Source organism: Callospermophilus lateralis, chromosome 8, assembly GCF_048772815.1.
Source record: "Callospermophilus lateralis isolate mCalLat2 chromosome 8, mCalLat2.hap1, whole genome shotgun sequence".
NCBI classification, from domain to species: domain Eukaryota; kingdom Metazoa; phylum Chordata; class Mammalia; order Rodentia; family Sciuridae; genus Callospermophilus; species Callospermophilus lateralis.
In genome coordinates this window covers 51,630,432-51,655,574 of record NC_135312.1, presented here as the reverse complement: position 1 = coordinate 51,655,574, position 25,143 = coordinate 51,630,432, and the positions used below count along the sequence as shown (strand labels likewise).

General features: G+C 35.3%; 1 protein-coding gene across 1 annotated transcript; it reads left to right on the top strand.

Moving 5' to 3' along the window:
• On the top strand, positions 1–25,143 carry LOC143405655 (transmembrane protease serine 11E-like). Its single transcript, XM_076864029.2, has 10 exons — positions 1–356; positions 1,824–1,948; positions 6,199–6,320; positions 8,998–9,065; positions 11,733–11,896; positions 15,299–15,337; positions 16,935–17,112; positions 17,992–18,251; positions 18,800–18,942; positions 24,982–25,143. The coding sequence occupies exons 1-10, from the start codon at positions 1–3 to the stop codon at positions 25,141–25,143; spliced, it is 1,617 nt and encodes a 538-aa protein (XP_076720144.2).

Sequence of the window (25,143 nt, the reverse complement as noted above, 5' to 3'; positions counted from 1 at the left end):
ATGAACAGCAAGCATTCAGAGAAGAAGAGACAGGAATCAGTTTGGGAGCTTCTTAAGCACAATTGTGCCGAAAAGAATAAACTCCTTATGGAGAAGTATTTTTATATTACAGTAATTGCCATTCTAGGAACAGGTGTTTGGAGCCCCACTCAAGGGAGAACTGGAGGTGGTAGAAGTAGAAGAGGGGAAGATGAAGTTTCCCTGGCTACAGCCCCATGGGACAATCACAGGAACAAGGGAGGAGATCAAGTAGAGTCCCTGGAGCCTACTGCTACCCCACCAGTGCCTTCAGCAGGGACAGAGTCCTACAGAGATGATGACACCATTAGCTTATGTGACAACGTTCACTATTCAATGTTCAGACACAGCCAGGATGTAATGACACCAGTATTATAATATCATCATTCCTGGTTTTATATCAGCAGATAAAGAGTTTGATGATAAACCAACTATTATAACCCAAGAATCTTCTTGATATCGGTAAGCAAAAATTATCTCTTGTGAAATGCTTTGTAGTTTGCAAGAAGTTTACACATTCATGAGCTCATTTGCGGTCCCACTGTGTGTGTGTATTTCTTTGTTTTTTTAATATTTTTAGTCATAGATGGACACAATACCTTTACTTTATTCATTTATTTTATGTGGTGCTGAGGAATGAAACCAATGCCTCACATATGTGAGGCAAGCGCTCCACCACTGAGCCACAATCCCCAGCCCCACCATGTTTTAAACAGAACAGGTATCCTGTGCCTTATAGGTAGAGAAACCTAGCTCAGAACTTAAATGATCTATCCAAGTCACAGAGTTGGTAATGGAAGGGCTGGATTTAACAGCCTTCTTTGTTCTGGTTCAACACCCAATACTCCTCCAGGAGAACAATATATTTCCATTTAGTCCCCAGGAACCAGACAGGTAACAAATTTAAAAAAAAAGAAAAAAGAAAAAAAAAAGCACATGCAAAACACCCCAGGAAATTTTAAAATAACACTATTATAGCCAAACTCCTTAGTCAGCTCTGATTTATTATTTTTTCTCTGCTGTTGAGTTTGCTTACCAACTATTATAATCCAAGGGAACAGCAACTTCATCATTCACAAAAACAAATAAACCAGGTTACTCAACATGTTTCAATAACATGTTTCAGAGGCAGAATAAATGGGAGAGGTAGAAGAAATATCATGCAGAAAGTATTTCCTGTAGTATCACTGAGGCTTGGAGATAAATATTAACTCAAAAACATAGGAGGTTTTGAAGAGGGCAATCTCTTATGTGTATCCTCAGAGTTTGGATTTGGAATAAAACAAAATTATAAGGAGAATGGAATTAGAAACTCTATCTAGAACTTGTGTGATTTAAACTGCAATGTATCTCACAGGCTATTTGACATTCTAGAGTGCTAGAAATAGGCCTAAAAGATGTAGTTCCTATAGAATTTAGCTCCATAGCTTGTCCATAGCTAGTCCATAGCTAGCTTTACAAGTATTAGCTATCACATAACACTTTCTACAGGCTAGAAACTATCATAGACACCTCATATATACAGTACGTTCATCTAATTCTTATCATAATCCTATGAAGTAGGTACTGTTACTATGTTCTTCATTTTATGGAAGAAGAAACTGAGGCACAGAGAAGTCAAATTACTTGCATAGGGCCAGGCTGTCAGAGCCAAGACTGGCTTCAGCATCTGGGACCAGGATTTGTTCTAAACCCTACACTGTCACCTGAATGTCCTTTATTCCTCGGATATATCTGTTCTGCCTAAGGAGCGTATGTGGGCTTTCTTGTACCGTCTGTAATCCATCATTTACTTTCTTCCTCAGGCCACCGGTGGCGAGGGCCAGGAAAGGATGGTGCGTGGAGCCCTGGGTTGTTGGCCTCATCACCTTTTTATCCTTGATTGTCCTAGCAGTGTGCATTGGACTCACTGTTCATTATGTGAGATACAGTAAGTATGAGCTGCCCTAGAATCATGTGATTTACCCCAAGCATTTCCTCATGTACCTTCCTGTTTTGTTTTGCCTGGGGCTTGTTCATTCATTGCTGTGACTCATTTGCATAACCCAGACAAATCTTTACCTGCTTCTTTGTCTTTCACTTCAATCCACAAGCCAAGGAGGGGTTTTCTTTCTCTCTTTGATATAGCAATACTTCCTGATGGGACTAGCATGCTAGTTTTCATATTAATTAATAAATGATAATCAAGTCTTAAAGAGAAAAACCACAGGTTAGCTCGATTCACTGTCTTAACTTGTTTGAGGAAAGTAACTTAAAATAATTTTAACTGAAGTCTTGACATCCCTATAAATTAATTACACAATAAAGATTATAGAGAAGTAGGCTCTATTCTGTACTAACAAATTGGAAAGATCCCCATAACTGTGTGATGTTGAATAAGTGCCTATTTCTTTTATTTAAAATCTTATCCTCAGCTATAGTGTGATTAAAGAAGACAGGATATGCTGAGGTTAATTTTAAGAGGTTCACTCTGCGGTTATCAGATATCTCACTGCCAGATGAACTGCTAGTTGCTATGTTATTAGAAAGGTCTCCAGGGTACTGTAGAACAATTCTTCCAGGGTCTAACAACCCTTCTGAAGTTTCCTTGTATCCTGTCTTGGGTTTTAATTAGTTGACTCAACTATGACCTCTTAGTTTAATATCTCCCTCTGTGATTAGATTATTCTTTGATATTCAAGGCCTTGAAATCATGAAAGTTAATCACGTGATTCTAATTTAATTGGGAATTTGTTAAAGGTGGTTTCCTATAAAGAAATAGAATGATACGTAATCTGGTCATCTTCCTCCATTATCCACACATGTCCAATCTCATCTTCCAAAGCGAAGTAGAACAATTCTGGGCAGTTTAAGAAAAAAATATTTAAGTAACCGATGTGATTCTGCAATCTGTATTTGGGGTAAAAATGGGAGTTCATAACCCACTTGAATCTAATGTATGAAATATGATATGTCAAGAGCTTTGTAATGTTTTGAACAACCAATAAAAAAAAATGGAAAAAAAAGAAAAAAATATTTAAAGCTGTGTGTGTGTGTGTGTGTGTGTGTGTGTGTATGTGTGTTAGAATTTGCCCACATGCAAGTCTTTAAATTCAGGGTATTTTCATTTGAGAACAGAGATTTCTCTGGTAAATGCTTTTAATAAAAATGTATTACTGATTACAATTCTTTAGTTCTGTTATGAATTTATCAAGTCCCATTATGTTGTGAGGATTGTGACTTCTTCCCATGGATGCCTAAGACTATGACTTATTCACTTTTATATTTCCAGAACTTTACAGAATTCCAGCACCTATTAGTTACTTTATAAATAATTTGAATATTGAGTGGTGAAAATTAATGAATCATATCTATGATTTTTTTTTTTTTTTGGATTCTCTGACTTCACATGAAGTTCCTAGTAATGCCAGGGTGGCCTGATCACTTTCATGAGAGAAAATGTTATTTACTACTTCTCCTTTGCCTGTTGTTCCCAAGCCAAGTTTTATAATATTGTATGTCTTATTCATATACATACTGTGAAGAACTGGCACTATTCTTCTAGTTACCAATTCCTGAATCCCATTGTTGAGATGAGCAGTTCGGAAATATGGAACACACAGCTTCCACAGCCCACACGGTACACCTGAATAAACAATGATTATTATGAGGTGTGTAACTGCCATCTTTGTGCCCTGCCCTCTTGGCAGATATAAACTGACAACAAAGTAAATCTAAGTGACCAAATAAAAAACATCTGTTGCAGAAATAGATATTGATAAAGGTAATCAGATTAGGAAAAGTATCATTTTGACCCTTACTTCACAAAGTTCAGGATATCTTAGATTTGTGTGTGCGGTCTGTGTCCAGGGCCTTAGGGTTTCCATTTCTGCACCTTTTTGATTTTTTTTTTTTTTTGGTGTGTGTGTCTGTGTGTGGTGCTGGGGATTGAACCCACAACCTTGTGCTTGTGAGAGCTATATCCCTAGCCCTACCTTCGTGATTTGAATGTCAGATGGTGAATCTGTCAATGAGTGACATCCCTGCAAATTATTGAATCTCAAACCTGTTAGAAAATTATCAACAAACTCAACATTTGTCCCGATTTTTCTTACTTGTCTGTTAATATTCCAAATCATGCTTTTATATAACTAGATATACCATATAATTCTGAAAACTGTAAATATGTTTTAAAACTTACTGGCCTGTTTACAGAGCAAAGTAAAATATTTGTTATAGATAAGTTGTTCATGTGGCTGTAATTAAAGCATACAAAATTACTGATATTTGCTATGCAAATGACAATTTCAAAGGATTCAACCAAACAATTCAAAGAATCCAGGTCTAAGGATATAGATTAGATCTAAGGATAAGGTCTATTAGCTTCTGCTCTAGAACCTTACTATTTAATGTGTAATTAAGTCCTAACTGCATTGGCATCACCTGGGAGCATGCTAAAAAATATAAAATCTGTGTCCAATGTTAGACCTAATGTGCCAGAATCTTCATTTTTATCAGGATCCCCAGGTGGTCCATTTTTACATTATAGTTTGAGAAGCAACATTCTAGAACAATGAATGTAGTTACACAGAAAGTTATAGCTAACCATGAGACAGATGTAAAAAATGCAAATATAATAAAACACATACTATTTTCATTAAATTATAAACTTTATTTGAAATGTATATGTATATTGCCAGGGACCTGCCTGCATTTCATGTCACACTGGCCGTTCAAAGTTATTCAGGGAGAGGGAAGAGAGGAAGGATAAGGAAGGGCAAAAACTCCCTCCTTCCTCATGTAGGTTGCTGGTGCTCAGGAGACCTTGAACTTGGATATCTCCAACCTCCCACCCTCATCCTTACATCTCCAGCTATTCCCCAGGCCTTGACAGAGTCTGACAAACAACTTCCTTCTCAATCCCACCAAATCCTTTGAATGGTCCTGGGATTCTTTTGAAATTTACCAAATTTACCAATAGTTTTTTGAATGAAATTTACAATTAAAAACCCATAGTTTCCATGAAAGACAATGTTTTTTTTTTGTTGTTGTTTTCCCACTTCAAGAAGCAGTATTGCAAAAAAAGTCTGTGCTTCAGGAGCTAAGTTTCAGCTTGAAATTCAGTTGTCTTTTCTGGCTGTGTCACATTGGGGTTGGGCAAGTTATTTATATTTCTCAGACTGGAACCCTCTAAGTGTTGATAATTCTACTTCCCAATGAGGGTGTTATTGTAAATTAAATGTGATATATGAAGATGCCTGAGCCACTGGTTTGTGTGCTCTTCCTCTGGGGTTTGAATAAAGAGGAAAAGAATGAGAAAGAACCTAGAAGAGGAGAGACACTGACAGTGGATGAGGTACAGTCTCTTATAATGAGCACACACAACTGTTTTGCTCATTACTGTTTTCCTGATGTTAAGAACAGTGTCTCTCACAGAAAAGCAGTTGGCATATATATTCATCAAACAAGTGGATGAGTTACTGAAGGCTGTGTGCTTGCTTCATGTTTAGGAGGATAGAGAAAAAGCTATACCGCATTAACCCTTCAGTAGGTCAAAAGTGTGGGCTGCTTAAATTGGATACAAAAATGGAGACAGTAGCTAAGATGACAAGACACCTGCAGGTGGTGGAGAAAATAAATGGAGGGACAGGGTCCCAGGTGAAACTAAATAAAGTCTTCGGAATGTTATGAAAGTTGGCAGTTCTAGCTCCCTAAAATGAATCCCTAGAACTTTAATTCCTATCCTTATTTTGCTTTTTAGCTAAAAATAAATTTTCTCACACAGCGTCCAGAATTGATGTGTAGTTTACTGAATTGCGGGGGCGGGGGGATAGTCTACTTTTGGAATATAGAAAGGTATTCAATCTTGGGAAGCTTCTGAATCTATGCTTGTTTGTGTGCTCAGGTGGCCTATTCAGGAATGGAGAATACATGAGTAATCAGCCCATAAGGCCAATGTGGTATTGCTAAAATGCTCCAGGAACACCAGGTGTTCCTTACAGCTTTTGCACTCTAACTCATATGATGACAAATGTTCTCATCTTCTGAGATAAGCCCTGGGCAAGATGATGAAGAGGATGACCTGGGTTAGAGCATTCCTTCCTGTCTTAGTCTTTCTAGCAACCACCAAATGGGATAATAATGGTGTTTAACACACAACTGATAAAAAATTATGATGGATTTCTGTCTCTTTCTTTGTAGATCAAAGGAAGACCTACAATTACTATAGCATATTGCCATTCACCAGTGACAAACTGTATAATGAGTTTGGAAGAGAAGCTTCTAAAAATTTCACAGAAATGAGTCAAAGAATTGAATCAATGGTAAGCAATTTTTTCCTCTACTTTTAGGACCTTTGCTGTCACTCTTTATTGTACATTTTAGTATCCCACCTTCTAACATATCCATTCAATTGATTCTTGCATACCTTTCAAAATGGTAAGAGGCATATCTAAGGCATACGACAGAAAACCTCAGAAGAGTATGTCTTCAAAAGCTGAACCAAGTAAACATCAGCCATTCATGTGTCCTTCCTACTCACCGTTCCTTAATCAGCATAATATTCTCCTTCAGCAGAGTCCCGAAATTCTGGGACAGTGAAGGTGATTCAAATGCTTTGTTGTACCCTAGATTTCCTAAAGAATCTTTCCAAAAGATCGCCAAGATTGAAAGTATTTGGCTGCATACATGAATAGCATTTTAGCTTTTAAAACTACCTAACTTTGAACTTGCTTTTGGTATACAAATTTACAGGAAATCCACAAATCAGCCAAATCTCTGTCTGTAAGGTATCAACGTTATTTTGAGGGTCTAATCAAATATTTAAGAAACTAGAAAATTTTTGCAGAATGGGCTAAAAGAACAAGGGCCTGAGTATTGAAATCTCATCACTATCAGATAACTTAAAGAATAATTTGGATTTTTCTTGATAGTCTGAGAGGTATGATGTGATGGGAAAAAAATCCTGAATTAGGAATTGGGATATCTAATTCTAATACCATCTGTGAAGTGTCATTTGGCATATCACTTTAGCTTTCTGGATAAACTTCCTTATATGAAAATTACAATGTTAAATTACATAATTTCCAATATCCTGAATAAGAACAAAATGAAATTGATCTGTATTAGTCTGTTTTCTTTGCTATAATGAAATACCCAAGACAAGTTACTTCATAAAGAAAACAGACTTATTTTGGTTCACAATTCTGGAAGTGTAAAGTCCAGCTTTCTTGCTGATGGAGTCCTAAGGTAGTCCAGGGTATCACATAGCAAGAGATAGGGAGCATGCATGTGTATGTGAGTTTTCAGTGCCTCCCCTTGAATTACTGGGGATTGAAGCTAGGGGTACTAGACTATATTCCCAGCCCTTTTTATTTTTTATTTCGAGACAACATCTCACTGAATTGCCCAGGCTGCTCTTGAACTTGTGATCCTCCTATATAAGCCTTCCTGTGTATCTGCGATTACAGGCATACCTCGCTGTACCTTTTCTCTCCTCTTTTGTAGTCATCAGGATTCCATTATGGGGCTCCACTAAAATGACTTTATCTAATCCTAATTGCCTCCCAAATGTCCACTGCTAAATATCAGAGTGAGCTTGAATTTCCACTCCTGTAATGCTTCACAATGGGGATTAAATTTCAAATCAGGAAGACACTCAAGTCATATCCAGATCATAGCTGGACCACACACTCTTCCTATCCCCAGAAACTATAGCAGACTGGAAGCCAGAGCATTTGGACACCTTGCTGAGAAGGGGTCAATCCTGGTTATATTTGCAAACAGTCAATTAGAGGAATGTATAAAGTTCTTCTCTAAGGCCAATTACAGATATAAATTAAAGTCAAGAAGTCAAGAAAAGATGTAGCTATTTCCCTGTTCTCTGTGCCATTTGCCAAAATCCAGATCCAAATTGATATATAAATCTAAAGGAATATAGGCAGGACTCTAATATCTTCAAAACTAATAATAGCTTTGAAATTACTTGATAAATATAAGTAAAGTAAATAAATATTCACAGAACTTATTTGTACTAATTTGTCTCATAACTGTAGAAACGGTTCTACTTAGGATTCTATGAAATATAAGAAAGAATAAAAAGGTTCATTGCTCTGTCAATTAATCACCAGCTTGGAGTATCCGTATGTAGTAAATATTCACAAAGTGGAAACAAGAAACACTTGAATTATTTACCTACATATAGTCCAAATTTAAAAAATTAAAGTTAAGTGTGGTGACATGAGCCTGTAATCCCCAGTGCCTTGGAAGGTTGAGGCGGGAGCATCACAAATTCAAGGACACCTCAGCAAGTAAACAAGACCCTGTCTCAAAATAAAATATTTTTTGGAAATGTAAAAAGGGCTAGGGATTTAGCTCAGTGGTAGAGCACCTGCTTACCATGTGCAAGGCCCTGGGTTCAACCTCCAGTACTGAGATTAAAAAAAAAAAATCTCTAGAATTCTTATTTGTTTGTAGCAGTAAGAAACATCACCACAATGAATTCTTTCATCTTATTAGAATAAGATTCTCAGATCACAGATGTGTGTGTCATACATTCTAGTTCATATGGGCCTTTTTAAGAGCATTTCAAATGCTTGAGCTGGTCGCACATTATGCCAGGACACATATTTCATTGAAATGATACATTATTTTATTTCCTTTGTAGACCTACAGCAGTTCTTACATCAGAGTGTAAATACTTTTACTTTTCATGAAAAAAAAAAAGTCCATTTTCTCTGATGTCTTTCTGAGTACGACAGCAGATGTCACTTGTGGCCTCACTGGTTCCCCACCTCCTATCATTCTCAAAGCAGAGTTCAGTTGAAATCTCTGGGATGAATACCAAGAAAGGTTCCTCAAGTTCAGCTCATTGCGAAATGTCAGTCACTGTCTTTCGTTTTACATTTTTTTTTTTTAAATGTTCCCTAGAGCTTTAAATTAAATTGTGGAATTTTTAAAAAATTATACTTGCTAACACATTTTAAATATTTTTTTGAACAGGTGAAAAATGCATTTTATCAATCTCCATTAAGGGGAGAACTTATCAAGTCTCACATTATCAAGTTCAGGTATGCTGACTTCTGAATTTAATTTAAAGCTGAAACCGTAGCCAGGTCTGCAATAAATATTTTTAAAGTATTAATAGTATGATGTAATTGCATTTAGCAAACACTTTTTGGCACGTATTCTGTGTAAGTCATGGTTTATAATGCCCCTTACTCATTCTCTGTCTCTAAAAGCTAGCATTTGCAAAATGCTTACAAAGGGACAGAGTTGTCATCCATGTCTCTGCTCCAAACTTGTTTTCTTGGAAACTATCACTAGCACAATTGGGAACCTAACACACATGCTTTGGTTTAACAGTAGTGTTCTATGTGAACGGTGTGGTAAATAAGATTTGTCTTCAGCTCTTGATTCTCTTCCTTATCAATTTTATTTTCGTGTGTTCTACCTCTGTATGCTTCAAGTAGTTAGCTAATCTACTATCAATAAAGTTCAGAACATAACATTTTAAACAATGTATTGCTATATAGGATTTTAAATAATGTATTCTCTCAATACAAATTATTTTTAATTTTCAAAAAATAGAATAAGAACTATTTGCAGGGCTGGGGTTGTGGCTCAGTGGTAAAACATTTGCCTAGCACGTGCAAGGACCTGGGTTCGATCCTCAGCACTACATGAAAATAAATAAATAAAATAAAGGTATTGTGTCCAACTAAAACTAAAAAATAAATATTAAAAAAGAGAACTATTTGCAGTATTATGCCAACAACAAAACTCTAAGAGTTACTTCCTAGCTCACATCTCTCAGATACTACTTTGACAACTTCTTCCTGAAAATCCTCTACTTTCTGGTATTCAGATAATATCTGTTGTTGGATCTGCCTCTACTTCTCTGATCCTTAAATTTTTATGGACTCAAAGAAACCTCATTCACCCACATGGCTTCATATACTGTTGGAATCCAAGTTTCTATCTCCATTCTGAACCACTTTCTCACTATCTATAACTACATGCCTGTGCATGCACATTCAGTTTTAGAGATGTTGAGTTAAGATTCAAGGGCAACATATGAGCTTGAAAAATAGTCTGAAGGAAAGGAATCTAAGGCAAAAAAATACATTTGCTTATTTTAAACTCAAAATATTGGAAATCATGTGTGTAAATATGTTAAAGAAAGCAGGAATGATAAAGAAAACTTGAAAGATACGATATTTATGGGAATGGAAGAAAAATAGGAACTTTGGAAATAGAAAAGGACCAGGAAAAAAGAAAAATTCTGAAAGAGGCTCCACCGGTACTAAAGATAAAAAGCTTCAAGACGAGAATGGTGGACTTCAACAAATACTATCCTGAGACGAATTATACATGCTGAAAAGAATCTGATGGAGGTGTCTATTAGGAAGACGTTAGTGTTCCAGTAGAAAAACAGTTCAGTGGAAATGAGGGAAAGAAGCAGACTTTTAAAAGTGTGCTGTGATAAAACAGGTGAGAGATAAACTGAATAATAGGCAGGAAAGATTTTGTTTGTTTATTTGTTTTTCTTATCATCCAGCCAGAACAGTATTAGTTTAAGAAAAAGAAAGAATAGGGTTGGTGAGGCAGAAAGGGCTTATGAACCATATGTTCTTTCAGACTACAAAAGTAATATGAAATTATATAAAATCCCAAACAGCACAGTATTTTAATAGAAAATGACAGCCTCCTGTCCAACAAGTCCACTCCCAGAAATAACACATGTTCAACAATTTATTGCCAACATCATTCCAATGACTGTATATAAATCTTTTTATTCTTTACCTGATCATATAATATTTCACTACAAGTGTAGGATGGTGTTAATTTAGCCAATGCTCTATTTATGGACATTTGTTACTTATTTTTGTTTTAAAAACAAGATTATAATGAACATATTTATACTCATAGTCTTGCACATGTAATAGTATATTTGAATATTTAACTTCAAAAAGAGGCAAATGCTGTCATTTTAATATATTCAAAAATATATTAAACAAAAATGACTTCTAGAATAGGATTCTCATTTATACTTATATTCCCATTTGCAGTTTATGAAAGTAAGAGTCAATGCACTGTGTAGTGAGGAGTAAGCTTTTTTGGAAACTGTGAAAAGGACAGGTCAGGTGGCTGGCAGAATGATCAAGAGGTGGTCACTTGTATAAGCAGTGTCAAGGTGAATTAGTTAATACACTCTTGAAAATATAGTCACATGAAGCCATACAGCATGGTGAAGCTTTCCAGAAGACTTAGGGTTCAGAGTTGTGTAGGAGAGCCTGAGTTTGCTTAGGAGAGGTGGACGGATTTAAGTCACAGGAATTAAATCTGAAAGCCAACAATACAGCTGATTTCATATTTACCACACATTCTATTTGCTAATTTTGAATGGTTGATGAGATACATGTCTTTTTATGTTAATAGATGTGTATTTAACTAGACCCTTTGGTTGTAAGGGATACCATGAACATACTACCTTACCATCAGGGTGGCTGAAATGGATTCTATACAAAATAAACAACAGGAATATAGAAAGAAATATTTATGGACTGCATTTGTGTGTGTGTGTGTGTGTGTGTGTGTGTGTATGTTTCAATTGAATGATGAGAAAAGCAGGTTATGATAGTATCATAAATCAATCACTCTCTCTTTCCCTCCCTCCCTCTGTCCCTCTCTTCCTTCTGTTATTTTCTTCCTTTCTTTATATTTTTGGTCCGCAGTCAAGAGTCAAATGGAGTTTTGGCCCATATGCTGTTGATTTTTAGATTTCCCTCTACTGAGGATCCTGAAACCATAAATAATATTATTGACAATGTTCTACATGAAAAGCTGCAAAATGCTGTAGGACCCCCTAATGTCGACCCTGAATCAGTTGAAATTAAAAGTAAGTTGATTTCTATTATTTTGTTTATTTGTTACATAGAACAATTCCATGTTAGACTTGAGCACTCATTTTTAGTTTTTGTTTTGTTTTGTTTTGTTTTTTAGATGTCCTAAAAAAACATGGTAGGCTACCAACAGGATATTGCTTTGAAACTAAATTAGTCCTAATAACATATTTTAATAATTTAAAAGCATGCTAAATGTATGTTTTCCATAAAAGCTAGTCCTTAAATCTTAGGCAGTTTCTTCTATTTTGGGCCTTATACTTTGGTTATAGAGTCTGATTATAAATATTGGCTTTGTATATCCCTTTTCTTTTTTCCTCTTTTATCCATTTTATGTTCTAGAATAGTGTTTGGAAAGGTTTATGCCATCCATATATTTTCTTTCAAAACGTTATTAATATACCATCTTATATCTTCTTTCCTTAGACACTAACAATGAAAAATTATAACTCCATGCTTAATTTTGTTATATCTTACAATTAAGACTTTGAAATATACTGTTCATTTTATGTTGATCAAACATTTTAATTTAGACTTTATATTTCAGGAACTCGCTGGTCACATGTGGTTTGTGGATATAGTAATGAACATATAGCACTTGAGACTAGAGAATAGGGAACAAGTAGAGAGAATAAATACAGAATGCTAACATAAAAGCTGAGAGATTTAAGTCATCCCAATAGCTTAGGAAGGAGGCATAGCTATAGTAGGATGAGCTGCATGATTTGTGTGTTCCAGTGCAAAATAAAAATGCCAGGCCTTTTTTCAAAAAGCAAAAATAGTGCTGTTAATATACTAAAATATAAGACTTTTCTTACAGCTATGGCCTCTCTCTTTACTTTTTATAGTTTTTTTTACTTACTAATAATTAATATTATTCTAAATGAAAAAATTAAATTTTTAAATTGCAAGTATGAATTTTACCCTTCATCTTTATATAATGTAATGCCAATTTCATTTTTTGGTAGAAGGGATTGAACCCAGGGGTAACTTTACCACTGACCTACATCCCAAGTCCTTTTAAATTTTTATTTTGAGACAAAGTCTTGCTAAGTTGCTGAGGTTCTCAGTAAGTTTCCACGGCTGGCTTTGAACTTGCTTCCTCAGCCTCTAGAGAGGCTGGAGTTACAGGTGTGCACCACTGAGCCCTGTGCAATGTTGATTTTAAATGTAATTGTAAGCACATTTAACATGTATGTAGATATATAAGGAACTACATTTCATGATTCATTCATGCAAGTATTTTCAGCCTTCCATATCTACAGATTCATATCCATAGATTTAAACAACATTAATATGTTTGGAAATGCTTGGAATATCCTTTTAGGCTCCTGTTACTTTTGTGTGTGAGTCAATGGCTTTTGTGAAATTAATGATGTGAATAGAAAGGAAAAGAAAATAAAATCTGGAGTTCCTCTTCTCTTCCGTCTTTCCTTATCCGTTAGCGAGCTGAAGGCAGGTTCCCAAGACTGTCAGTGTCCCAGTTCTCAGTGATATTCGTGACACACTTATCTTGTATATAACTGCTTTGAGTCTTGCTGAACTCCCACCCATCATGGCCCCACCAGAGTTCTGATTTCATAGGGCATTGTGAATAATATATGCAAATGGAGTGGCAAGAATCCATGGACACACAAATTGTGTGTACCTCCTCTGCCCACAATATGTTCCGTTATCCTGTTTGACTTCACTTTCAAAACACAGTTGCAGGAAAAATTATTAAGAATTTCAGGTCAGCAACAGCAAAGCATTAAACCAAGAACCAAGCTGAGGGTGGAATACAGTGCAGCAGCACAAGCCACGCATCTGTGAGACCTGCCTCGTCAGCAGTAGCAATATACAAAGCCAGACAGAGATTTCCCTCAGAGGAGCTTGGGATGGAGAAGAACAGCTTATCTGAATGAGAGATCAGAGATGGTTCCCTTAATAATAACTGAGGCTAAATGGTCAATCCTTTCTTATATTCATAATTTTCTCCACATATAACTAAATGGAGAAAGTCAGAGAGAAGGATTTCTAGAATACAAATTTCAAAGAAACCAATAATAACCAAGACTAAAAGAAAAATGAATAGGTTAATATATTTGCATTTAGAATATCCCATCCTGCCATGTTCACAGAGAATAGTTTTGGTTATTGAAATCTACTAAGTCAGGAAATGTGAAATTTAGAGTATTATATATTTGTTGTGATGTAGGACAGATGAGGCAGAACACCAAGGGATAGAAGGAATCAGGTTCATTGGCTGCAGTCAGGCTCAAAAAGGGAGCTTTCTGCCTTCATCAAATTATCCCTCTGAACCCAAGTTCAGAAAGTGTTAGAACTTTATACCCAGTGTTTAAGGGGAGGGACTCAGAGGCTCACAATCTGTACAAGTATACATAAAAGCAGCCTTTTCACTGTTCTGGGCATCCAATTCAGGCCAAAGACACTCTCTGTGAAAATCAGTGTCTGGGAAAGGGAGAGTCCTCCTCCCCTCTCTTTCCACCAGCTGGCTCTGCAGGACCTGACCATAGTCCTTTGAGAGACAAAAGCCTCTGTAAAGGCCCCAGACCCAGGCTGCAGGCCTTGAGTCCCTTATTGAACTCTGCAAACACACCCTCCAACTGAAAACTCTGTTGTAGAAATTCTTGCTGATAGTCTAAGAACAATTATGCTAAACAGAATTTTTTGAGGGTTTCTGGAGAAGCTTAGTTATGGCAGGGTTCTTCTGGGTGGGGGACTCTGGCCTGCTTCAGTTGGTTGGGTTAGTATTTGCATAGGGTTAGGTCCTGACAGCTGAGAGGTCAACAAGGTATGAAGTCATTGGCTTGAATTGAATAACAATTTGAGGGCAGATTATCTTTGTAAAACTTCTGAAGAAAGAGAATTAGAAAAGGATAACGTTCTTAAATGTGATTGTGGTTAATTCATGGAGATGCCACTTGGATGTATTATATAAGTGGACTATGCTTTTGAGTTTAGTAAAATAATTTGAAATAATGGTTAGTAAAACTGTTATTTCATTCAGGGACTCAATACTATGGTTTAGATTTGTATTTTCCAAACAGGGGGTGTGAACTACCTGGATCTTATCTTCTGGCACAAAAATTCATGTCTTTGGACTTCACCACAAAACTACTAAAACAGAATTACTGGGAAGAAAAACAGGAATCTATGTTATAAATATGCTCCCTAAGTGATTGTTATCCAAAATAAAGTTTAAAACACACTGCTTGTCTCTCTTCTAATATCCAAAGCGAAAAAAAAAAAAAATACTAACTATGCTGCTTTCATTATCACCAAGAGACACTATCTATAATGAAATTTATCAGCCTTTTAGTATTTGAAATGCTCAGAGGCACAGTGCAGTTCTGATGTGCTAACCTTTTTTTATTCACCATTTTTGTGTATTTCAGAAATCAACAAGACAGAAATAGACCACTATCTGAACAATTGTAAGTTTTTAATATATAAATAGTATATATAAATTTAAATTATTTAATATATAAATAACGTAAATACATATAGCTATATAACTAGTTCAGAATATTTGATCACATCACTGAATGTCAAAAATTAACATTCTTTATCCTTTACTCTCACTTTGTGTTGCTATGGTAGGGACAGAATAAAGTTTGACTGATTTGAGCACAGCCCAGACTGCTTTATCTTACCTCTCAGGGGCACAAAAGAATAGCAAAATTGGGATCACTCTGGAGAGGATTTACAGGTGCCTGTGGCCATGTATAGTGGAAGTGAGTTCTGCAACTAAGGAAGAGGCAAAAAATGTTCGCTTATCAATATTCTATTTGCAGAGATCTATAATTTCCTCTCACAAAAATTTTCTAAAGATTATATAAAAGTGATCTGTATATTGGCATTTTTCAGCTAGAAGCAGAGACTGATCACCACTCTACCCTGAATAAAATTTCCTTGATATTATTAATTTTATAATATGGAAATTGCAGGCAATTTACAGGGTTGAGGTTTATTTTGATTAAATTACAGATGGCCCAGACAATATCTTTACCCATATTTTAAAAATGCCTACTCTACTTCTAGTCCTTCCCTTCCCTATAGAAGAGAACCCCACCATAGTTCAGAGAATATATTTACTAGTTACAAAATTAGCATGTACCATGTTTTTCTTCAAAAAAATGAAAGGAAATGTGCTACTCGCTAGCTCAGAATGTTGCTTAATTTCTAAAGTTAATTAAATGTGGTGCCAAAATATAATTTTCTCATCTTGGTGGAATATATATTCTTGCCATCGATATTTATTAGTAGCCTACTATGTGCTGGTACTGTTAAACATAGGGATACAAAATGGGTAAGATAAAACCTCTGCCTAAAGCAGCTCACACTCTAATGGGTGTAGATAGATGCCTGAGCCTGATGCATGAGTACATAATTCTAAAATAACAGTATTCAACAATTTTGTTGCCCTAGATATCATGCCTCATTGTGACATTTTTACCCATATTTTGAAAATGCTGACTCATTCTATACAAGTTCTTCTTTATATATGTTCCTTGGAGTCACTGCTGCCCCCTATTCCCAAATATGCAGAGTGCTGCTGACATCTATGATGTATAGGCCAGGGATCCTACTAAACATTCTGTGATGCACAGATCAGTCACCCACAACAAAGAATTATATGGTTCAAAATGTCAATGGTTGAGAAACCCTGTAATAAACAATGTTGAGGAATAAAATATATAAAAATATAAGTACATGCATACACATATGTAAATACATGATAAGCATATACATAGTGTGTCATTGTTGTTTTTGTTATTTTTAATTAAGGAAGCATCAAAGAAGTCATAACTAATCCAGTTTGGAGGCAGGGAAATTAATAATTATCCTGGGAGAGATCATGGCTAATTTAAATCTTACAAGATGAATAGGAGTTTATTAGAGTTTACAGAAAGATAAGAACAACAGAAAATATTTGATACCATCAGAACACTATGTACAAGAATTTGGGATGTAGTAATACAATTTGATGCTTAGAACAACTCTAATTAGTTCATTATCTCCTTTTGGCAGGCTGTGGGACACGAAGGAATAAATCTTCAACAGAAAGTCTCAGGATTGTTGGTGGGACAGAGGTAGAGGAGGGAGAATGGCCGTGGCAAGCCAGCCTACAGTGGGATGGGACCCATCGCTGTGGAGCGACTTTAATCAATAGTACATGGCTTGTGAGTGCTGCTCACTGCTTTCGAATGTAAGTCCTGAACACTGAAAATGATTGGGGTGAACAAAGGACATTGGGTTTTGCACTTTTTATTTGTGAAATAGCTCATGAATTTTGAGAGAGGTGAGTTTAGTATAAATTAAAAGAAAACATGTTCATCACAAAATGCTGTAAGAATATCACGAAATTTAGTTAAAGGTTTTATGGTCTATAAATTATTGTAGGTAAATTATCCATCAATAAATATATGATAGTTGGTCAAAGAAAGCAAGAACTTTAAAATCATCTATGTACTTTGAACTTGAAGTATAAAAGCTGAGTACTCACTGAGTAACTTGGTTGGAGATGGAGCTGAGAAGATTGTAGATTTAACCCCAGTGGAAAAATTCCACAGAGAAAGAAAGATAATTAGAATTGTTCAGTTTGAAAGGAGCAAACTAGACAATTGAACACATTGAGTAGCTATATTACAAGCTATATTACAATACAGTGTCAAAATGTTTATAGTATATAAAATAGTAATGTTTCATTAAATCATAGTGTGGCCTTCATGGTTTTCAAAGAAACCTGTATGTTTGTGGGCAGGGGACAGGAGGCATAGGAATACATTTAGTTCTCCTGTTCTGTACAAGATTTCTCTTCAGATGTTCTTTGGAGTCATGAATGCCCCGAAACATCGAGAGGCCCAAGGATCTGAAGTGGGTGACTTGTTATATAACCTAGGAAATGTGCCATGTTGGTTTCCACATTATCTGACCCCTCAGTCTTATTCTCACATTGGAAAAAGTTTATTTCTGTAGACAGAAGCTATTATTGTAAAAAGCAAGACTGATATTGAAACTTGATGGTTAAATTATTAGATTGGTAGTATAGTAAACTGAAGTCTCTTATTTCTTTCTTTCTCCCTAGGTATAAAGACCCATCCAGATGGACTGCTTCATTTGGAGTAACAATACAACCTCCAAAAATGAAAAAAGGCCTCCGGAGAATAATTGTCCATGAAAAATACAAATACCCGTCACATGAATATGATATTTCACTGGCAGAGCTTTCTAGCCCTGTTCACTACACAAATGCAGTACATAGAATTTGTCTCCCTGATGCAACCCATGAGTTCCACCCAGGGGATGAGATGTTTGTGACAGGATTTGGAGTACTGCAAACTGATGGTGGGCATCTGAACTGAAGCTTAATTATGATTAACCTAATTTGGCTTTCAAAGGCATTTAAAGAGCAGTGTTTTTATGCCCAAAGTAGGTTCATCACTCATACAAACCTGGACTGAGCCAGACTCTGGCATTTCCAAGATGCATAAATCCTTTCTGCCTTAGGTTACTATTAATTGCCTCACTACTGCTACAGTAATGATGCCAGTAAGGTGTCTGAAAGAGCAAGTATATCTCCTAGCCCCTGAGTGTTTTACTAGAGAATTAACCACTTAAGAGATTTAAGATCATAAATATACCCAATTGTGAAGATCAGAGAATCATAAAGACACAATATTCCCCAAATTAATTTTTTTTTCTAATCATAACAATGGAGTGGTACCTAAATTTTCATTTAAACTAGTTTGGAAAAAATTCTGTTCCCAAATATTAGTGCATCTAAAACATATATATCCTAAGATTCCATATTACCATCTTATCTAATAATTATGAAAAACTTTCTTTAGGTTTATAAAATCATTGTATATTTACAAATATGTTTTTCCCTTTAGGGTACACTCAAAATCATCTTCGGCAAGTACAGGTCAATCTCATAGACTCAAAAATCTGCAATAAACCTCAGGTTTACAATGGTGTCATAACTTCTACAATGTTATGTGCTGGCTCCTTAAAAGGAAAAAGAGATGCATGTCAGGTAAGTGGTTTTACCTATTAATATGCTGCATAATTATTTGTTCACCTTTTTTGAAATAGCCATGGATTTTCAGGAAGTTACAAAGATATTGCAGAGGAGTCACGTGCCTCCTTCACCCAGCTTTCCCCAATGGTTACATCTCACCTAACTAGAGTACAGCATAAAACTAAGGAAATCAACACTAGAACAAAGGGTGTGTCTATGTCTGTGGCATTGTGGCACATGTAGAGATTTGTCTAACAGTTAAGACAAGATCTATTTTATCAGCATAAAGATCCACCTTAAGAATAACTCTGCCTCCCCTAACATCTGACAATTTTTAATTTGTCCCATATCTCTATAAATTTGTAATTTCCAGAATGTTATGTAAACAAAATCATACAGTTACTTTTTCTGGATTTCCATTTTGATTTGTCTATTAGTAATTTTGAGTATCTGGAAAATTTTTAGTGGTTCTTCTAAATTATGTGTTTACATGTGTAGCTTATCACAGTGTACTACTATTTACATCTAATTAGTTTAGTGGAGTATAGAATAGAAAACATTTTCCCCTTAAATCTCTTTACCTTTCTCTAATTATAACATTAAATATTATTATGTATAAACATTAAAATTTCCTCTCTGTTTTGAGAAACACATCAGAAAATATTTTGCTTCAATTGCTAAAATATGAAAAACTCAAGAGGAGAAGGAATGTCTACTTATAGGTTTTGTTTTTTCCTCTTCCCTGACTTGCTAAGAGTCCTGGCTTTTTAATTTTTTTTTTTTGTTTTGTTTATTTGTTTTTTTTTGGTACTGGGGGTCAAACAAAAGAACTCCTTATCACTGAGCTACATCCCAGACTTTTTCTTTTTTTTTTTTTTTAAAGAGAGAGTGAGGGGGGAGAGAGAGAATTTTTTTTTAATATTTATTTTTTAGTTATCGGCAGACACAACATCTTTGTTTGTATGTGGTGCTGAGGATCAAACCCGGGCCACACGCATGCCAGGCTAGCGCGCTACCGCTTGAGCCACATCCCCAGCCCCAGACTTTTTCAATTTTTGAGAAAGGATCTCACTGAATTGCCAAGGCTGACCCCAAACTTGCAATCCTCCTGTTTTTCAGCCTCTGAGTCGTCCTTATTTTCTTTTTAATCACTCTGTTAAAAGCCCCCTTTAGTCATTATTTTAGTATAGGTCTGCTGTGACCAGTTCTGTTAGATTTTCTTTCTTTCCAAGTCTTCATTTCCCCTTCATTTCTTAAGCACAATTTTTCCAGATACAGAATTTGGGATCAAATAATGAAAGATTCATTTGAAAATGCACTCAGTCTTAATTATTTGTGGATTCCATATTTGCAAATGCACCTACTCACTAAAATGTTTTAACCCAAACTCACTATGTAAGGCACTTTTATGATCATTCATGAGTATGAATAGAGTAGTACATATTTGAATACCCAATAGGTGTGCTTCCACCAAAGTCAACAAAGGTGAAACTGTGCCTTTCTGTTTCATCTTTCATTCTGTAAAGAGGTGTCCTTTTCATGGTATGTTCAGTGCCACATTTTTTATATTTGCACTTTTTTTTTTCTGGTGATTTTGCTGTTTAAAGTAGCCTTGAAGTTTAGTACTAAAATGTAGTATATGAAGATTCTGATGTGCCATGTAGAGAAAATATAGATTTTAGGTAAGCTCTGTGTAGGCATGACTTACAGTACTATTGACTGTGCATTCAGTGTTAATGAATCAGCATTATATTCAAATAAGGTATCTTTAAACAAAATGCATACAAAACATGGTTATGTATTGATCAGTGGACAAACATGTGACTATAAGTTCCTGGAAAACTAACTATATTTCCTCTATTAGCAATGATCAATAGTCAATAATTCATAGGCTGTGATGACTTGATAGAGTACAACTACTATGAATAATGAGAATTACCTGTATTTTATTGTCTTTTTTATCTGCCATAGAATATTGTTTAGATTTTATTCTACACCTGCTTTTCTCTTAATGATCTTTATCCTATTTGCTTCCAATTTTATTAGAACTACTACTGAAAATATCTTGTAATTCACATTCATGATCATCATTCAATTTTCTCAGTCTCCATTTATAGTAACTTCCTAAAAATTTTAGAACATATGCATGTCCTTTCAGTTTTCTATAATTTTTATTATGAAAATTTTAAATGTACACAAAAATCAAAATAATAGGTTAATGAACCCTATGTACCCATCACTCATGGTCAAATTATTTCATCCATACCTACTCTAAAACAATCCTCTCACCTCCCAAAAATCCTAAATCTATTTTGAAGTAAATCACATATATCACACAATTACATCTAAAATGTCTTCTAGTCTAAAATGTCATTTTGATAATGCTGTTAAAATTGAATGTCCTTTCCAAAATTTTGCTAAGTAAAAAAGAAGAACCAAAGTTAGCCTTGTGATTATAATATCCTATTTTCCTATGGCTGAAGAAAACAACATTCTATTTTTTTTTCTTTCATTTTTATGTCTAGTATTCACAATTTTTCCCCACTTGCCTGGTTCTGAATATTTATATAACTCAAAAATCATCAATATCTTTACTTGGGTCTGCTCTTCCTCATCTTAGTGGTGTTTGGTTACCTTCTTTATTAAGGCATGATCCTTTAGGATCATGATCCTGAAATATGCTGATTTCTTTTCTCTCCACAGGAGAGGAAAGAAATCAGCATATATTGTCTTTGGTTCCCTCTTTTGGTCCATCTTTATTCCCTCTCTGTAAGCCTAACTATCCTTCAAGATTCAGGTCTCAGATTAAAATATATTTTTAAATCTTTTTTTTATTTGCACCCAAAGAAGTCATCTTTTCTTTGAACTCAGTGGCCCCTTTAGTGATTTCCAAATCCACATTGTCAGCATTTAACTGTTGTCCAAATTTAGTCTTACATTTCCACCTAGTCCAAAGCCATTTCCATTTACATGTTTTAAGTTGTTAGTATTAGGTGAAAATTTGTATGTGTGCCAGGTCAAATTCAAGAGGCATCATACAACCAATTTTTCATTTTTAGGTTTCTCACTTTTTCATTATGGGTCACTAGTCTTAGTGTCTTCTTTTGCTCTTTTATGTTTAAGTTCTAGAATATTTTTCCACTTTATAATATAGTTTATTTCTTTCATCTCTCTTCCATCTATTAACAATCTATTCTATTTCTTCATTATTTCACATCTCATCTCAATACTACAATTACCTCCTAGTTTAACTTTTTTTTTAAAAAGTATTGTAATAGTTTTATTGCAGGGTAAGACTGTATCTGGCTATCTTTAAAAACAATGTTAATGGAATTATGATGTACTTACAATAAAAGTACCTATTTTAAGTGTCCAATCAGATCAGTTTTAATAAATGTATACTTATGTAGCCAACTTTACAAGTGAGATATAGAATATTCACAACATTCTCAAAAGTTCTTTAGTACAACACTGACCCTTGCTGCAGTCTGGCTGGACACAAATCACGAGCCACTGAAGCAGGAACAAACTTTATTTCTGAGCTCCACCAGCACACTCCACACACGCTCCCCGGGAATTCTCCTGCGAACGACGCGCGAGGTGATCTCTTGGGACACACTACACCAACAGGAAATCCCTCCTCCGGAATTCCCTCCTACTGCACTTCCCCAACTAATGGGAACTCTCCAGGAGTCCCGTGAGAGCTCCAAAGTAGCAGGTTAGGCGGAGAGCAGGGGTCTAATCTCCAATTGAATGCACATCTTAACATAATCATTATCATCTCAATAGCTTGCTGGCATCACCTTTCAACCAAAAATGCCATGCATCATTCCTACATGGCTATGGCTCTCAGCAGACCCTGACAGTGGTTGACTTCTTTATAAGTTTTTGTTATAATGTGTACCTTCCTTAATATACTCCCTGTTCTGTTTCTCACTTAACTTTTTACTAAAAAATGACAGGATTTATAGGACAGATAAAGTTTGTGAGAAAAAAAGGACTAGAGATAGATCCTTCAAAGACTTTGCATTTTTGTAACTGGAGAATTAAAAAAAATAATAATTGATACCTTGAAAAGTAACTTGGACAGTGTTGACAGACAGAATGACTAGGGGCTGATAGTTGAGCAGAGATGTTAAAAATATACAGAAACAATTCAGTGGAAATACTGGCTCACTGGTCCTGAGGCACTGAATATGGAACTGTAGCCCTGAGCACAGCAGTCTATTCGGACACAAGAACCACACTAATCTGGAGTGTATCTCTTTGGGTAAGGTACACTGGGTACACATACTCTATATTTTCTTAAAATAGATCTCCTAAGGCTTATGTCTGTGTCTTAGCCAAGCTGAGAACTTTTTCCTTTTCTTCTGAACATTTTACTATTACTTTGATTATTCTAGCTCCTCTGTCTAAGGAGAAAACATAAACAATCACAACTTTCATCTTATCTGAATATAACTCCTCTATTCCCTAGTCACATGTCAGCTAACTAGTGTTAATAGAACAGACTCTATTTCTGTGATACAAGCAGAACTTTACCTTATTCATCAGCTTGTAATATTTTTAAATACATAACTCCCTTCTTTAAAATTACTCCATTTTCAGACCCCTTTATTCCTTTATTTAATTCATTTATTTATTTTTGGTACTGGGAATTGAACTTAGGGGCACTTGACCACTGAGCCACATCCCCAGCCCTATTTTGTATTTTATTTAGAGACACAGGGAGGCTTAACCACTGAGCCGTATCCACAACCCTTTTTTTTATTTTTTTATTTTGAGAAAGGATCTCCCCAAATTGTTTAGGGCCTTGTTAAGTTGCTGAGGTTGATTTTGAGCTCAAGATCCTCCTGAGCCACTAGAATTACAGGCATGTGCCACCGTGCCTCGCCAAAATTAAGTATTTTTAAGTGGCTTTATGTGGTACATCTTAATTTCCAGAAGTATATTCCAGGATCCTTGAAGGCAAAGATCATGTGTTTATACTCTTTATATTTTCTACCACATATGAGGGTATCAGAAAATACTTATTGACTAATTGATTTAAAAATTGATTTAAAATTACAAACACACTAATTCAAATATTTTTATTATTTTAGCTATTATTATTGCTAGAATTTTTAAAGGATAAAAGGAAAGTCACAAGGAAATTAGTATAATGTAGCGGGGAAGCATGTTAGATGAGTTAGATCGCTGTGCTCCCATTCAAGTTGAGTAATTTACATTTTTTACCTTTGATCTCAGCAAATACTTAATTTTTCTGTGCTTTATTTTCTTTGTTGCTTAACTGAAGAAAATGGAAAGTAACTCTATGCTTTGTTGCAAGTATTACACAAAGTGATGAAATAATGATTAATTATTTAAGAGTTTCATACAGTCCTAACTTTATGAGTGGGCAATACCTGGAGGCCCAGGATCTTGAAAAATAATCAAGATCTATGTATGACCTATGTAGAGAAACAGACTTCCTGGGTTTGTAAGATAGAATCAATTGGTATTTGTGGTTTTGTATATGTGTTTCCTAAGTTCTGCTTTGTGCTGGGCTAAATATTTTACATTCACTGCCTTACTTAATTTTCATAAATAATAAATAATAACAAGTAGTATAAATAATATTTTAATAAATAAATAATAAGTAAATCAGAGGTCTAAGCCAGCTTGGAAAGCCCAAATTTGCAATTGAAATTCAAGTATCTGACTGATATCTGCTCTCCTAATCAGTAAATAATTCTCTTTACCCTTTTGTGGGGAGTTAAGCCATATGAATACATAGGCAACTTGTAGAGGGAGTTATTTTGTTAGATGTTAAAAGTACTATTCTTGAAAGATAGAAAATCTCAGTCTCAATGTACTGAATCTCAGGTTAAGTCAATTTCCCAGGTATTGGGATTCTTCCTCTGTGTGAATACCTGATATAGGGTGTCACCTCTGTTAGAACACACTGAAGACCTTTGCAAATCGGCACTTTTGTACATTCTAAACTTAGAAAGATAACACATTCCTCTCTAATGAACTGGATTATGAAATGCTAATCTCTCTCTTTTCCTTTAGGGTGACTCTGGAGGACCATTGGTCAGTTCAGATGCTAGAGATATCTGGTACCTGGCTGGAATAGTAAGCTGGGGAGATGAATGTGGACAACCCAATAAACCTGGTGTTTATACTAGAGTCACTGCCTTCCGGGACTGGATCGCTTCCAAAACTGGTATCTAA

What these genes read in the sequence shown, in the direction of transcription:
- LOC143405655 (XM_076864029.2), top strand. Translation starts at nt 1, where the DNA reads ATGAACAGCAAGCATTCAGAGAAGAAGAGACAGGAATCAGTTTGGGAG. An exon ending in TGAATCAGTTGAAATTAAAA is followed by an intron (nt 11,897 to 15,298) that starts GTAAGTTGATTT and finishes TGTGTATTTCAG; the next exon opens with AAATCAACAAGACAGAAATA. An exon ending in GAAAAAGAGATGCATGTCAG is followed by an intron (nt 18,943 to 24,981) that starts GTAAGTGGTTTT and finishes CTTTTCCTTTAG; the next exon opens with GGTGACTCTGGAGGACCATT.